This window comes from Palaemon carinicauda, chromosome 1, assembly GCF_036898095.1.
Source record: "Palaemon carinicauda isolate YSFRI2023 chromosome 1, ASM3689809v2, whole genome shotgun sequence".
Taxonomy (NCBI): Eukaryota; Metazoa; Arthropoda; class Malacostraca; order Decapoda; family Palaemonidae; genus Palaemon; species Palaemon carinicauda.
The window spans coordinates 276,083,411-276,101,238 of record NC_090725.1 but is presented as its reverse complement, the minus strand read 5'-3'; the positions used below and the strand labels follow the sequence as shown (position 1 = coordinate 276,101,238).

General features: G+C 34.3%; 2 protein-coding genes across 2 annotated transcripts; both read right to left on the bottom strand.

The window, feature by feature from the left end:
- Positions 1-4,365: 4,365 nt before the first annotated feature.
- LOC137639244 (golgin subfamily A member 6-like protein 22) lies at positions 4,366-6,525 on the bottom strand. Its single transcript, XM_068371537.1, has one exon. The coding sequence runs from the start codon at positions 6,523-6,525 to the stop codon at positions 4,366-4,368; it is 2,160 nt and encodes a 719-aa protein (XP_068227638.1).
- A 3,666-nt stretch (positions 6,526-10,191) lies between these two features.
- LOC137639233 (probable inactive protein kinase DDB_G0270444) lies at positions 10,192-11,571 on the bottom strand. Its single transcript, XM_068371530.1, has one exon. It carries the CDS (start codon positions 11,569-11,571, stop codon positions 10,192-10,194), a length of 1,380 nt encoding a protein of 459 aa, XP_068227631.1.
- Between the last annotated feature and the right edge of the window lie 6,257 nt (positions 11,572-17,828).

Genomic DNA, 17,828 nt, shown 5'->3' with positions numbered 1-17,828 from the left:
CCTTATTTTCACTTGACAAAGAATTTATATCTCTTCATCAAGGAACATAGCATACCAGAAGAATCTCAGCTTCATCTATCTACAGAGCCAATACCAACCCTTATTTTCACATGACAAAGAATTTATACCTCTTCATCAAGGAACATAGCATACTAGAAGAACCTCGGCTTCTTCTATCTACAGAGCCATTACCAACCCTTATGTTCACATGACAAAGAATTTATATCTCTTCATTAAGGAACATAGCACAGTAAAAGAACCTCAGCTTCTTTTATCTACAGAGCCAATACCAACCCTTATGTTCACATGACAAAGAGTTTATACGTCTTCATCAAGGAACATAGCATACTACAAGAACCTCAGCTTCTTCTATCTATAGAGCCAATACCAACCCTTATGTTCACATGACAAAAATTTTTTATCCCTTCATCAAAGAACATAACATACTAGAAGAACCTCAGCTTCTTCTATCTACAGAGCTAATACCATCCCTTATGTTCACATGACAAAGAGTTTATACATCTTCATCAAGGAACATAGCATACTACAAAAACCTCAGCTTCTTCTATCTATAGAGCCAATACCAACCCTTATGTTCACATGACAAAAAATTTTTATCTCTTCATCAAAGAACATAACATACTAGAAGAACCTCAGCTTCTTCTATCTACAGAGCTAATACCATCCCTTATGTTCACATGACAAAGAGTTTATACATCTTCATCAAGGAACATAGCATACTACAAGAACCTCAGCTTCTTCTATCTATAGAGCCAATACCAACCCTTATGTTCACATGACAAAAAATTTTTATCTCTTCATCAAAGAACATAACATACTAGAAGAACCTCAGCTTCTTCTATCTACAGAGCTAATACCATCCCTTTTGTTCACATGACAAAGAGTTTATACGTCTTCATCAAGGAACATAGCATACTACAAGAACCTCAGCTTCTTCTATCTATAGAGCCAATACCAACCCTTATGTTCACATGACAAAAATTTTTTATCTCTTCATCAAAGAACTTAACATACTAGAAGAACCTCAGCTTCTTCTATCTACAGAGCTAATACCATCCCTTATGTTCACATGACAAAGAGTTTATACGTCTTCATCAAGGAACATAGCATACTACAAGAACCTCAGCTTCTTCTATCTATAGAGCCAATACCAACCCTTATGTTCACATGACAAAAAATTTTTATCTCTTCATCAAAGAACATAACATACTAGAAGAACCTCAGCTTCTTCTATCTACAGAGCTAATACCATCCCTTATGTTCACATAACAAAGAGTTTATACCTCTTAATCAAGGAACATAGCATACTAAAAGAACCTTAGCTTCTTCCATCCACAAGCCAATCCAACCCTTATGTTCACATGACAAATAATTTATACCTCTTCATTAAGGAACATAGCATTCTAGAAGAACCTCAGCTTCTATCTACAGAACCAATACCAACCCTTATGTTCATATGACAAAGAATTTATACTTCTTCATCAAGGAACATAGCATACTAGAACCTCAGCTTCTTTTATGTACAGAGCTAGTTCCAACCCTTATGTTCACATGACAAAGAATTTATTCTTCTTCATCAAGGAACATAGCATACTAGGAGAACCTCAGCTTCTATCTACAGAGCCAATACCAACCCTTATGTTCATATGACAAAGAATTTATTCTTCTTCATCAAGAAACATAGCATACTAGAAGAACCTTAGCTTCTTCTATCCACAGAGCCAATCCAACCCTTATGTTCACATGACAAAGAATTTATACCTCTTCATCAAGGAACATAGCATACTAGAAGAACCTCAGCTTCTTCTATCTACAGAGCGAATTACCAGCCCTTATGTTCACATGACAAAGAATTTATACCTCTTCATCAAGGAACATAGCATACTAGAACCTCAGCTTCTTTTATGTACAGAGCTAGTACCAACCCTTATGTTCACATGACAAAGAATTTATTCTTCTTCATCAAGGAACATAGCATACTAGAAGAACCTCAGCTTCTATCTACAGAGCCAATACCAACCCTTATGTTCATATGACAAAGAATTTATTCTTCTTCATCAAGAAACATAGCATACTAGAAGAACCTTAGCTTCTTCTATCCACAGAGCCAATCCAACCCTTATGTTCACATGACAAAGAATTTATACCTCTTCATCAAGGAACATAGCATACTAGAAGAACCTCAGCTTCTATCTACAGAGCCAATACCAACCCTTATGTTCGCATGACAAAGAATTTATTCTTCTTCATCAAGGAACATAGCATACTAGAAGAACCTTAGCTTCTTCTATCCACAGAGCCAATACCAACCCTTATGTTCACATGACGAAGAATTTATTCTTCTTCATCAAAAAACATATCATACTAGAAGAACCTTAGCTTCTTCTATCCACAGAGCCAATCCAACCCTTATGTTCATATGACAAAGAATTTATACTTCTTCATCAAGGAACATGGCATACTAGAAGAACCTCAGCTTCTTCTATCTACAGAGCGAATTACCAGCCCTTATGTTCACATGACAAAGAATTTATACCTCTTCATCAAGGAACATAGCATACTAGAAGAACCTCAGCTTCTTTTATGTACAGAGCTAGTACCAACCCTCATGTTCACATGACAAAGAATTTATTCTTCTTCATCAAGGAACATAGCATACTAGAAGAACCTCAGCTTCTATCTTCAGAGCCAATACCAACCCTTATGTTTGCATGACAAAGAATTTATTCTTCTTCATCAAGGAACATAGCATACTAGAAGAACCTTAGCTTCTTCTATCCACAGAGCCAATCCAACCCTTATGTTCATATGACAAAGAATTTATACCTTTTCATCAAGGAACATAGCATACTAGAAGAACCTCAGCTTCTTCTATCTACAGAGCAAATACCAACCCTTATGTTCACATAACAAATAATTTATACTAGAATGCTAGAAGAACCTCAGCTTCTATCTACAGAGCAAATACCAACCCTTATGTTCACATGACAAAGAATTTATTCTTCTTCATCAAGGAACATAGCATACTAGAAGAACCTTAGCTTCTTCTATCCACAGAGCCAATACCAACCCTTATGTTCACATGACAAAGAATTTATACTTCTTCATCAATGAACATGGCATACTAGAAGAACCTCAGCTTCTTCTATCTACAGAGCCATTACCAACCCTTATGTTCACATAACAAAGAATTTATGCCTCTTCATCAAAGAACATAGCATACTAGAATAATCTTAGCTTTTTCTATCTACAGGGCCAATACCAACCCTTATGTTGACATGAGAAAGAGTTTATACCTCTTCATCAAGGAACATAGAATACTAAAAAACCTCAGCCTCTTTTATCTACAGAGCTAATCTTCTTTGTGTACATCTTTTCCCTCATAGCATACTAGAAGAACCTCAGCTTCTTTTATCTTTCTTTCATTCCCATTTAGTTTTTTTAGATTTTCTTTTCTAATTTTTTCATTTAATTTTAGGAGGAATTCTCTCATTTACATCTATAATATACTTGGCCATCTTTTCCAATCATAACTCACTCATGAAGTGTACTTTTGAATCCAACAAAGTTTCTTTCGGTACCCTTTTGAGGATATGATTGCATGCTAGAGAAAGCTAAGCTTTTTCCCTCTGCAGGGCCAGTCTTCTAGATTATTCCAACAGAGCAACTATAAGGCTGACATCTGGAAGAATATATCTAGAAATCCGACCATTTGTTCACATGACAAAGGCTTGTACCACTCCATCATGGAACCGTTGCATACTGGAAGAAGCTCATCTTTTTCCCTCTACAGTACTCATCCTCTAGGTTACTCCAACAGAATTGTGTCTGTTGTACTTGAGTTGAACTCCCTCTATTCTGGAGTGCAATCCTTTTTTCATTCACAAGTACTGTTTTTTTTAGATTTTTTTTCCTAATTTTTTTTTTTATGTAATTTTAGGAAGAATTCTCTCATTCACATCTATAATATACTTGGCCATCTTTTCCAATCATAACTCACTCATGAAGTGTACTTTTGAATCCAACAAAATTTCTTTAGGTATCCTTTGAGGATATGATGGCATACTAGAGAAAGCTAAGCTTTTTCCCTCTGCAGGGCCAGTCTTCTAGATTATTCCAACAGAGCAACTATAAGGTTGACATCTGGAAGAATAGATCTAGAAATCCGACCATTTGTTCACATGACAAAGGCTTTTACCACTCCATCATGGAACCGTTGCATACTAGAAGCTCATCTTTTTCCCTCTGCAGTGCACATCCTCTAGGTTACTCCAACAGAATTGAGTCTTAGTTGTATACTTTTAGATTTTGCTTTTTTATTTCTTCTATTGAACAAAATCCTTTTTACTCTTCAACGCTCTCTTCTTTGATAACCTCTTGTAAGATATTTCTAATCTTAGCTTTTTGTTTGCGTCCCATTACCTTTACCTTTATAATTTCATAATCATCACAATTACTAGCAGAATCTCCTTGTGTTCCTGAGCTATTTGCTTCTTGGTAGACTTGAAGCTCCTTTTCAATGTTTTCACTTTTCCTTTTAAGATTCTCTCTCAAGTCTGGAGATTTCCCAAGAAGATGGCCTTCATTTTCTGTGTTTTCTTGTAACATATTTTCAAAATAATCGATAAAGTTTTCTAATATTTGGCTTTTTATTGCCTTATGATATTCATTTTTCTTTTCCATTTTGTCTCCTTTCAATGCGTTTTCATATAGTTCAGTAAGATCCTGAACTAGGCCTGTTTTCTCAGGCGCCATATCCTCTTGTACTACTTTTCTTATCTGGGCCAAGGCCTTATCTTTAGTGGTCCTCCTAAGATGGTTTCTGAAGTCCCGAGGTTGTCCACGAAGATCGCTTTCTTTTAAGTTTCCTTGTATGACATTTTCAAAATTCTGGATATGCCTCTTTACATTGCCTTTTTCTATTACTTCATGAATAACCTTCTTTATCTTTTCTATTTTCTCATCTTTCTGAGCCTCTTCCCATAGTTGAACAAGAGCATATACTAAGCCTCTCTTTTCTGGAAAGACCTCCTCCATTGCAATTCGTCTAATCTTTAAAAATGCTCTATCTTTTGCTTTCCTCCTAAGATCAGCTGTTTGTTTCCGTCCCATTACCTTTACCTTTATAATTTCTTCATAATCGTCACAATTACTATCAGAATCTCCTTGTGTTCCTGAGCTATTTACTTCTTGATAGTCTTGAAGTTCCTTTTCAATCTTCTCACTTTTCCAGAAGTTTTCATTTTGTTCTTCTGATAATTCCTCTTGTAACATTTGTGTTATACTTGCCAAAGCAATATCCTTAGCTTTCCTATTAAGATTTTTTCTCAAGTCACCAGATTGTCCACGAAGATCGCCTTCTTCCTTTTTGTTTCCTCGTATGATATTTTCAAGATGTCCTTCTTCCCTAATATTTCCTCGTATGATATCTTCAAAATACTGGATACGCCTTTCTACGATGCCTTCTTCTATTTCTTCAAGTTTAACCTTCTTTTTCTCTTCTTTTTTCTCATCTCTCAGAGCCTCTTTCCTTAGCTGAACAGGAGCATATACTATGTCCCTTTTTTGTTGTGATATTTCATCCTGTGCAATTTGTCTGATTCTCACGAAGGCTACATCTTTTGCTTTCCTCCTAAGATGCTTTCTCTCGTCCTGATATTTTCCTTCAAGATCATCTTTTTGTTCCCTATTTCTATTGTGCTCTGCGTCATTTCTAATTATTTCTTCATATTTCATAACATGATACTTAAACCTTTCTTTGTTTTCTAATGAAGGACTTCTTTTTTGAATTCCTACAATTATTGCTAAGGCCACCTGTTTGGCCTCCCTCTTTGCGTTTCTTTTGATTCCAAGACAATCCAGTTTGCTATTCCTTGTCTGTTTTGCATCGCCTTTAATCCTTTCTTCATATTCAAGAACAAGTTTCCTCACTTTTCCTTTGTTTTCAAGTGAAGAACTTCTTTCTTGCTCTGCCATTTTTCGAGTTTTTTCAAGTTTCCTATCCATATCATTAACGGTTCCTTCATGTGATTTGTCAGTCTGTCGTTTAATTCTGAAGATAATTTCTTTCTCATTTTTGGACCTTTCAAATTCTTGAATTCGTACAATTCTACCTAAGGCCACTTCTTTGGCCTCCCTTATTGGATTCCTTCTGATTCCAAGACAATCCAGTTTGCTATTCCTTGTCTGTTTTGTATCGCCATTAATCTTTTCTTCATATTGCAGAACAAGTTTCCTCACTTTTCCTTTGTTTTTGAGTGAAGGACTTCTTTCTTGCTCTGCCATTTTTTGCATTTTTTCAAATTTCTCAACCAGATCATTAACAATTCCTGGTCGTGGGTTTTCACTCTTTTGTTTAATCAAAGAGATCCTGTTTTGTTCCATAGCAGAACTATAACGGCATACACAATTAATTCCCGAATAACCAATATTGTCCTGATTACTAATTATAAATCCATTAATAACTTTGGTATTCAAAGCTACTCCACAATAACAACAACACATTTTGTTAAAATTCTCCATTTCTGTTAATACCTTTCCTTCATCTTGTTTTTGGCCTATTTTGAAAAAAACGGTAACTTGATCTGAAGACACTCAGGGAGGCTCTGAGAAGTCTTCAAAACTAAACACGGATCCCGGAGCCCAGTATGTCTTCGGAGAATCTGAGAATGTCTTCAAACAAAACACAGATATCTGAGCTGGATTGGCGATCAGACGAAAGAATTATTTTGTTAATTTTTCAGGATTTCTATTTTGAATACCACGAAATCGACAGATATAACAAAACTATCTTTTTTAGGCCTATGTCTACTACAATTGGCTTCTAAAATCATTTACAATAGGATAACATAAAGGAGAAGTAAAAACTATTTTCTAAAATTAGGATTTTATTCATTAGAGCTGCATTGAACATATCAATCAGTTGAATATAAAGGGTAGTAACAATTAGAATTTCAATACAAAATCGAAATATTTGTGAAGAATTTTAGATATTTCGAAATTCAGAAATACATTATTTCATAGATGACTCTGAAGATTTACAGAATTTTCCACGGAGTCTCCAGAAGACCACAAGATCTGCTAAATCCGCCCCAGACAACGTCACCTTTCCATTCGGGTTTCAGTCTTCCTTGGATTCTCGACGCTTTTCAATCTTCCTCAAGTCTTCCAGTTTCCTTCCTGATCGTCAATTGTCATCGTTGCGAAATTGTTTTCGACCTCTCATTGGAGGTGTTTTTCCATCCTTTTCCTGAATCCTTTCAGGAATGGCGTTCTTGGGAATTTTGACTCTTCAGTCGCGTTGAAGATGAAGCTCTCCAAAGAGCTCTCGAAGACGACCATCGAAGGAAAGCAGAAGCCGCAGTCGGTCCAAACTCGTTTTTTTCTGTAGTGGCTAAATTCGTCTACAACGCTTCGAACGGATTCCAGTTCAATATAAAGGATAGCTCGATAGAAATTTCGATAATTAAAAAAAAAAAAAAAACATCCGAATATTTGTAAAAAAAAAAATTAAGCATCTGGAAATTTACAAAAGAAATATTTCGATAAATAATTTTGGAGAGGTAAATTTTCCGGGTTATACGGTTTTCTTTTTCTCCGTCTCAAATAGCTATATCTGGCATCTCTCTCACTATATAACAATGCTTTAAATCTTCATAATGAAACAACGATTACCACAAATAAAATATGTACAGTATACCTCTCTCTCTCTCTCTCTCTCTATCTCTATCTCTCTCTCTCTCTCTCTCTCTCTCTCTCTCTCTCTCTCTCTCTCTCTCTCTCTCTCTCTCTCTTATATATATATATATATATATATATATATATATATATATATGTGTGTGTGTGTGTGTGTGTGTGTGTGTGTGTGTGTGTGTGTGCGTGCGTGCGTGCGTGGGTCTGTGCATATTCATCTGATAAAAAACGTTAAAGTCGAATGGAAGTCCTTCAGCAACTTTGAAGGAGTAAAATCTCCCGTTTTCTATTCCCGCCTGATTTACAATAAGTTGGTTTTGTGTATAACTTTATATTTGTTCTGTGAAGTCATTTAAACCTACAAACAGAAATCTTTATTATCCATATATAATATGCATAACTTTGTGACTCAAGGGATAATTTAAGCTTGTTGCATACGCAATATTAAGTTGCTTTACCTCTTAAGAGTGCTGTAGGTCTATACGTTTAAAGGCTATAATGTAGGCCCATACATAGCTGGGCTCTACTGTATGCCTAATCATAGATGGGCTGTTCTGTAGGCTATACATAGATAGGCTTATTAAAGGCCTATTCAAAGATCAGCTATAATATAGGTCTGTACATAATAGAAAAATAATGTAATCATGTATATATATATATATATATATATATATATATATAAATATATTTATTTATATATATATATATATATATATATATATATATATATATATATATATATATAGGCATATATATATATATATGTATATATATATATATATATATATATATATATATATATATATATATATATATATATATAGGCATATATATATGTATATATATATATATATATATATATATATATATATATATGTGTGTGTATATATACAGTATATATATATATGTATATATATATACAGTATATATATAGTATATATATATATATATATATATATATATATATATAGAGAGAGAGAGAGAGAGAGAGAGAGAGAGAGAGAGAGAGAGATAGATAGATAGATAGATAGATAGATAGCTTATACTGTAAGCCTATACATACATGGGCTATACTATAGGTCTCTCTCTCTCTCTCTCTCTCTCTCTCTCTCTCTCTCTCTCTCTCTCTCTCTCTCTCTCTTTTTTATATACACACAAACTATATATATATATATATATATATATATATATATATATATATATATATATATATATATATATTATAGCCACAAAAGGAAACATGGAAAGACTTGATTGGAGTTAGTACTTTCGTCCATTAGGGACATCAACAGACTTAATAATGAGAATACATACACAAAGACATCGTATTTATACAAGAGAAGGGGATCCAACAGCTGTCAGTTTCTTAATAATTCCGGAAAGGTCAGATTTTAGATAAAAGGATAATACTGGATTAACGGAAAACATACCTGGGATTAGATTCAGATATCTACCTTTGGTACAGGAGATTAAAAAGGATTCAACAATATTCCTTTGGATATAGTCATTTACATGGATAATTTTCTTTTCGTCTCTGACCATCCAATTCTGTGACTTGACCCTAACCAGTGGGATGCCAAAGCATTATTAAGAGAACCCCTGGAGACGGCCACCTGATGCTGTTTTAATCTGAGTGAGATACCTTTGGATGTTTGGCCGACAAAGAATAAGTTTCGCTCTGAACAAGGAATGCTATATATTACATTATTATCATTTCCAGAACTATTATTAATCAACATATTTATTAACGTACAATTATATTTAAACAGTACCCCAATGTCTAGTTTTTTTCAAAAACATAGCATACTAGAAGAACCTCATCTTCTTCTATCTACAGGGCCAATACCAACCCTTACGTTCACATGACAAAGAGTTTATACCTCTTAATCAAGGAACATAGAATACTAAAAGAACCTCAGCCTCTTTTATCTACAGAGCTAGTCTTCTTTGTCTACATCTTTTCCCACATACTGTAGCATAATAGAAGAACCTCAGCTTCTTTTATCCTTCTTTCATTCCCATGTATTTTTTTTTAGGTTTTTTTCATTTTTTTTTTTTCATGTTATTTTATGAGGAATTCTCTCATTCACATCCATTATATACTTGGCCATCTTTTCCAATCATAACTCACTCATGAAGTGTACTTTTGAATCCAACAAAATTTCTTTAGGTACCCTTGGAGGATATGACTGCATACTAGAGAAAGCTAAGCTTTTTCCCTCTGCAGGGCCAGGCTTATAGATTATTTCAACAGAGCAACCATAAGGTTGACATCTGGAAGAATAGATCTAGAAATCCGACCATTTGTTCACATGACAAAGGCTTGTACCACTCCATCATGGAACCGTTGCATACTAGAAGAAGCTCATCTTTTTCCCTCTGCAGTGCACATCCTCTAGGTTACTCCAACAGAATTGTTTCTTAGTTGTATACTTTAAGATTTTGCTTTTTTATTTCTTCTATTGAACAAAATCCTTTTTACTCTTCAAAGTTCTCTTCTTTGATAACCTCTTGTAAGATATTTCTAATCTTAGCTTTTTGTTTGCGTCCCATTACCTTTACCTTTATAATTTCTTCATAATCATCACAATTTCTAGCCGAATATCCTTGTGTTCCTGAGCTATTTGCTTCTTGGTAGTCCTGAAGTTCTTTTTCAATGTTCTCATTTTTCCTTTTAAGATTCTCTCTCAAGTCTGGAGATTGCCCAAGAAGATGGCCTTCATTTTCTGTGTTTTCTTGTAACATATTTTCAAAATAATCGATAAAGTTTTCTAATATTTGTCTTTTTATTGACTTATGATATTCATTTTTCTTTTCCATTTTGTCTCCTTTCAATGCGTTTTCATATAGTTCAGTAAGATCATGAACTAGATCTGTTTTCTCAGGCGCCATTTCCTCTTGTACTACTTTTCTTATATGGGCCAGGGCCTTATCTTTAGTGGTCCTCCTAAGATGGTTTCTGAAGTCCCGAGGTTGTCCACGAAGATCGCCTTCTTTTAAGTTTCCTTGTACGACATTTTCAAAATTCTGGATATGCCTCTTTACATTGCCTTTTTCTATTACTTCATGAATAACCTTCTTTATCTTTTCTATTTTCTCATCTTTCAGAGCCTCTTCCCATAGTTGAACAAGAGCATATACTAAGCCTCTCTTTTCTGGAAAGACCTCCTCCATTGCAATTCGTCTAATCTTTAAAAAGGCTCTATCTTTTGCTTTCCTCCTAAGATCAGCTATTCGTTTCCACCCCATTACCTTTACCTTTATAATTTCTTCATAATCATCACAGTTACTAATAGAATCTCCTTGTGTTCCTGAGCTATTTGCTTCTTGATAGTCTTGAAGTTCCTTTTCAATCTTCTCACTTTTCCAGAGGTTTTCATTTTGTTCTTCTGATAATTCCTCTTGTATTATTTGTGTTATCCTTGCCAAAGCAATATCCTTAGCTTTCCTATTAAGATTTTTTCTCAAGTCACCAGATTGTCCACGAAGATCGCCTTCTTCCTTTTTGTTTCCTCGTATGATATTTTCAAGATGTCCTTCTTCCCTAATATTTCCTCGTATGATATCTTCAAAATACTGGATACGCCTTTCTACGATGCCTTCTTCTATTTCTTCAAGTTTAACCATATTTTTCTCTTCCATTTTCTCATCTCTCAGAGCCTCTTTCCTTAGCTGAACAGGAGCATATACTATGTCCCTTTTTTGTTGTGATGTTTCATCCTGTGCAATTTGTCTGATTCTCACGAAGGCTACATCTTTTGCTTTCCTCCTAAGATGCTTTCTCTCGTCCTGATATTTTCCTTCAAGATCATCTTTTTGTTCCCTATTGCTATTGTGCTCTGCGTCATTTCTAATCATTTCTTCATATTTCATGACATGATACTTTAACTTTTCTTTGTTTTCTAGTGAAGGACTTCTTTTTTGAATTCCTACAATTGTAGCTAAGGCCACTTGTTTGGCCTCCCTCTTTGCATTCCTTTTGATTCCAAGACAATCCAGTTTGCTATTCCTTGTCTGTTTTGCATCGCCTTTAATCCTTCCTTCATATTGCAGAACAAGTTTCCTCACTTTTACTTTGTTTTCAAGTGAAGGACTTCTTTCTTGCTCCGCCATTTTTCGAGTTTTTTTCAAGTTTCCTATCCATATCATTAACGGTTCCTTCATGTGATTTGTCATTCTGTCGTTTAATTCTGGAGATAATTTCTTTCTCATTTTTGGACCTTTCAAATTCTTGAATTCGTACAATTCTAGCTAAGGCCACTTCTTTGGCCTCCCTTATTGGATTCCTACTGATCCCAAGACAATCCAGTTTGCTATTCCTTGTCCGTTTTGCTTCGCCTTTAATCTTTTCTTCATATTGCAGAACAAGTTTCCTCACTTTTCCTCTGTTTTTAAGTGAAGGACTTCTTTCTTGCTCTGCCATTTTTTGCATTTTTTCAAATTTCTCAACCAGATCATTATCAGTTCCTGGTCGTGGGTTTTCACTCTTTTGTTTAATCAAAGAGACCCTGTTTCGTTCCATAGCAGAACTACAACGGCATACACAATTAATTCCCGAATAACCAATATTGTCCTGATTACTAATTATAAATCCATTAATAACTTTGGTATTCAAAGCTACTCCACAATAACAACAACACATTTTGTTAAAATTCTCCATTTCTGTTAATACCTTTCCTTCATCTTGTTTTTGGCCTATTTTGAAAACAAACGGTAACTTGATCTGGAGACAATCAGGGAGACTCCGAGAAGTCTTCAAAACTAAACACAGATCCCGGAGCCCAGTATGTCTTCGGAGAATCTGAGAATGTCTTCAAACAAAACACAGATATCTGAGCTGTATTCGCGATCAGACGAAAGAATTATTTTGTTAATTTTTCATGATTTCTATTTTGAATACCACGAAATCAACAGATATAACAAAACTATCTTCTTTAGGCCTATGTCTACTACAATCGGCTTCTAAAATCATTTACAATAGGATAACATAAAGGAGAAGTAAAAACTATTTTCTAAAATTAGGATTTTATTCATTAGAGTTACATTGAACATATCAATCAGTTGAATATAAAGGGTAGTAACAATAAGAATTTCAATACAAAATCGAAATATTTGTGAAGAATTTTAGATATTTCGAAATTCAGAAATACATTATTTCATAGATGACTCTGAAGATTTTCAGAATTTTCCACGGAGTCTCCAGAAGACCACAAGATCTGCTAAATCCGTCCCGGACAACGTCACCTTTCCATTCGGGTTTCAGTCTTCCTTGGATTCTCGACGCTTTTCAATCTTCCTCAAGTCTTCCAGTTTCCTTCCTGATCGTCAATTGTCATCGTAGCGAAATTGTTTTCGACCTCTCATTGGAGGTGTTTTTCCATCCTTTTCCTGAATCCTTTCAGGAATGGCGTTCTTGGGAATTTTGACTCTTCAGTCGCGTTGAAGATGAAGCTCTCCAAAGAGCTCTCGAAGACGACCATCGAAGGAAAGCAGAAGCCGCAGTAGGTCCAAACTCGTTTTTTTCTGTAGTGGCTAAATTCGTCTGCAACGCTTCCAAAGGATTTCAGTTCAATATAAAGGGTAGCTCTATAGAAATTTCGATAATTAAAAAAAACATCCGAATATTCGTGAAAAAAAAATAAGCATCTGGAAATTTACAAAAGAAATATTTCGATGAATAATTTTGGAGAGATAAATTTTCCGGGTTAAACCGTTTTTTTCCCGTCTCAAATAGTGATATCTGGCATTTCCCTATATAACAATGCTTTAAATCTTCATAATGAAACAACGATTACCACAAATAAAATATATACACTATACCTCTCTCTCTCTCTCTCTCTCTCTCTCTCTCTCTCTCTCTCTCTCTCTCTCTATACACACACACACACACACACACATATATATATAAATATATATATATATATATATATGTATATATATATATATATATATATATATATATATATATATATATATATATATATATATGTGTGTGTGTGTGTGTGTGTGTGTGCGTGGGTCTGTGCATATTCATCTGATAAAAAACGTTAAAGTCGAATGGAAGTCCTTCAGCAACTTTGAAGGAGTAAAATCTCCCGTTTTCTATTCCTGCCTGATTTACAATAAGTTGGTTTTGTGTATAACTTTATATTTGTTCTGTGAAGTCATTTAAACCTACAAACAGAAATCTTTATTATCCATATATAATATGCATAACTTTGTGACTCAAGGCATAATTTAAGCTTGTTGCATACGCAATATTAAGTTGCTTTACCTCTTAAGAGTGCTGTAGGTCTATACGTTTAAAGGCTATACTGTAGGCCCATACATAGCTGGGCTCTACTGTATGCCTAATCATAGATGGGCTGTTCTGTAGGCTATACATAGATAGGCTTATTAAAGGCCTATTCAAAGATCAGCTATAATATAGGTCTGTACATAATAGAAAAATAATGTAATCATGTATATATATATATATATATATATATATATATATATATATATATATATATATATATATATATATTTATATATATTTTATATATATATATATATATATATATATATATATATATATATATAGGCATATATATATATATGTATATATATATATATATATATAGATAGATAGATAGATAGATAGATAGATAGCTTATACTGTAAGCCTATACATATATGGGCTATACTATAGGTCTCTCTATCTCTCTCTCTCTCTCTCTCTCTCTCTCTCTCTCTCTCTCTCTCTCTCTCTCTCTCTCTTTTATATACACACAAACTATATATATATATATATATATATATATATATATATATATATATATATATATATATATATATATATATATTATAGCCACAAAAGGAAACATGGAAAGACTTGATTGGAGTTAGTACTTTCGTCCATTAGGGACATCAACAGACTTAATAATGAGAATACATACACAAAGACATCGTATTTATACAAGAGAAGGGGATCCAACAGCTGTCAGTTTCTTAATAATTCCGGAAAGGTCAGATTTTAGATAAAAGGATAATACTGGATTAACGGAAAACATACCTGGGATTAGATTCAGATATCTACCTTTGGTACAGGAGATTAAAAAGGATTCAACAATATTCCTTTGGATATAGTCATTTACATGGATAATTTTCTTTTCGTCTCTGACCATCCAATTCTGTGACTTGACCCTAACCAGTGGGATGCCAAAGCATTATTAAGAGAACCCCTGGAGACGGCCACCTGATGCTGTTTTAATCTGAGTGAGATACCTTTGGATGTTTGGCCGACAAAGAATAAGTTTCGCTCTGAACAAGGAATGCTATATATTACATTATTATCATTTCCAGAACTATTATTAATCAACATGTTTATTAACGTACAATTATATTTAAACAGTACCCCAATGTCTAGTTTTTTCAAAAACATAGCATACTAGAAGAACTTCGTCTTCTTCTATCTACAGGGCCAATACCAACCCTTACGTTCACATGACAAAGAGTTTATACCTCTTAATCAAGGAACATAGAATACTAAAAGAACCTCAGCCTCTTTTATCTACAGAGCTAGTCTTCTTTGTCTACATCTTTTCCCACATACTGTAGCATAATAGAAGAACCTCAGCTTCTTTTATCCTTCTTTCATTCCCATGTATTTTTTTTAGGTTTTTTTTTTCATGTTATTTTAGGAGGAATTCTCTCATTCACATCCATTATATACTTGGCCATCTTTTCCAATTATAACTCACTCATGAAGTGTACTTTTGAATCCAAAATAAATTTCTTTAGGTACCCTTGGAGGATATGACTGCATACTAGAGAAAGCTAAGCTTTTTCCCTCTGCAGGGCCAGTCTTATAGATTATTTCAACAGAGCAACCATAAGGTTGACATCTGGAAGAATAGATCTAGAAATCCGACCATTTGTTCACATGACAAAGGCTTGTACCACTCCATCATGGAACCGTTGCATACTAGAAGAAGCTCATCTTTTTCCCTCTGCAGTGCACATCCTCTAGGTTACTCCAACAGAATTGTTTCTTAGTTGTATACTTTAAGATTTTGCTTTTTTATTTCTTCTATTGAACAAAATCCTTTTTACTCTTCAAAGTTCTCTTCTTTGATAACCTCTTGTAAGATATTTCTAATCTTAGCTTTTTGTTTGCGTCCCATTACCTTTACCTTTATAATTTCTTCATAATCATCACAATTTCTAGCCGAATATCCTTGTGTTCCTGAGCTATTTGCTTCTTGGCAGTCCTGAAGTTCTTTTTCAATGTTCTCATTTTTCCTTTCAAGATTCTCTCTCAAGTCTGGAGATTTCCCAAGAAGATGGCCTTCATTTTCTGTGTTTTCTTGTAACATATTTTCAAAATAATCGATAAAGTTTTCTAATATTTGGCTTTTTATTGACTTATGATATTCATTTTTCTTTTCCATTTTGTCTCCTTTCAATGCGTTTTCATATAGTTCAGTAAGATCATGAACTAGATCTGTTTTCTCAGGCACCATTTCCTCTTGTACTACTTTTCTTATATGGGCCAGGGCCTTATCTTTAGTGGTCCTCCTAAGATGGTTTCTGAAGTCCCGAGGTTGTCCACGAAGATCGCCTTCTTTTAAGTTTCCTCGTATGACATTTTCAAAATTCTGGATATGCCTCTTTACATTGCCTTTTTCTATTACTTCATGAATAACCTTCTTTATCTTTTCTATTTTCTCATCTTTCAGAGCCTCTTCCCATAGTTGAACAAGAGCATATACTAAGCCTCTCTTTTCTGGAAAGACCTCCTCCATTGCAATTCGTCTAATCTTTAAAAAGGCTCTATCTTTTGCTTTCCTCCTAAGATCAGCTGTTTGTTTCCGCCCCATTACCTTTATCTTTATAATTTCTTCATAATCATCACAATTACTAGCAGAATCTCCATGTGTTCCTGAGCTATTTGCTTCTTGATAGTCTTGAAGTTCCTTTTCAATCTTCTCACTTTTCCAGAGGTTTTCATTTTGTTCTTCTGATAATTCCTCTTGTATTATTTGTGTTATCCTTGCCAAAGCAATATCCTTAGCTTTCATATTAAGATTTTTTCTCAAGTCAGCAGATTGTCCACGAAGATTGCCTTCTTCCTTTTTGTTTCCTCGTATGATATTTTCAAGAAGATGGCCTTATTCCCTAATATTTCCTCGTATGATATTTTCAAGAAGATGGCCTTATTCCCTAATATTTCCTCGTATGATATTTTCAAAATACTGGATACGCCTTTCTACGATGCCTTCTTCTATTTCTTCAAGTTTAACCATATTTTTCTCTTCCATTTTCTCATCTCTCAGAGCCTCTTTCCTTAGCTGAACAGGAGCATATACTATGTCCCTTTTTTGTTGTGATGTTTCATCCTGTGCAATTTGTCTGATTCTCACGAAGGCTACATCTTTTGCTTTCCTCCTAAGATGCTTTCTCTCGTCCTGATATTTTCCTTCAAGATCATCTTTTTGTTCCCTATTTCTATTGTGCTCTACGTCATTTCTAATAATTTCTTCATATTTCATAACATGATACTAACCTTTCTTTGTTTTCTAGTGAAGGACTTCTTTTTTGAATTCCTACAATTATAGCTAAGGCCACCTGTTTGGCCTCCCTCTTTGCGTTTTTTTTGATTCCAAGACAATCCAGTTTGCTATTCCTTGTCTGTTTTGCATCGCCTTTAATCCTTTCTTCATATTCAAGAACAAGTTTCCTCACTTTTCCTTTGTTTTCAAGTGAAGGACTTCTTTCTTGCTCCGCCATTTTTCGAGTTTTTTCAAGTTTCCTATCCATATCATTAACGGTTCCTTCATGTGATTTGTCAGTCTATCGTTTAATTCTGAAGATAATTTCTTTCTCATTTTTGGACCTTTCAAATTCTTGAATTCGTACAATTCTAGCTAAGGCCACTTCTTTGGCCTCCCTTATTGGATTCCTTCTGATTCCAAGACAATCCAGTTTGCTATTCCTTGTCTGTTTTGTATCGCCATTAATCTTTTCTTCATATTGCAGAACAAGTTTCCTCACTTTTCCTTTGTTTTTGAGTGAAGGACTTCTTTCTTGCTCTGCCATTTTTTGCATTTTTTCAAATTTCTCAACCAGATCAT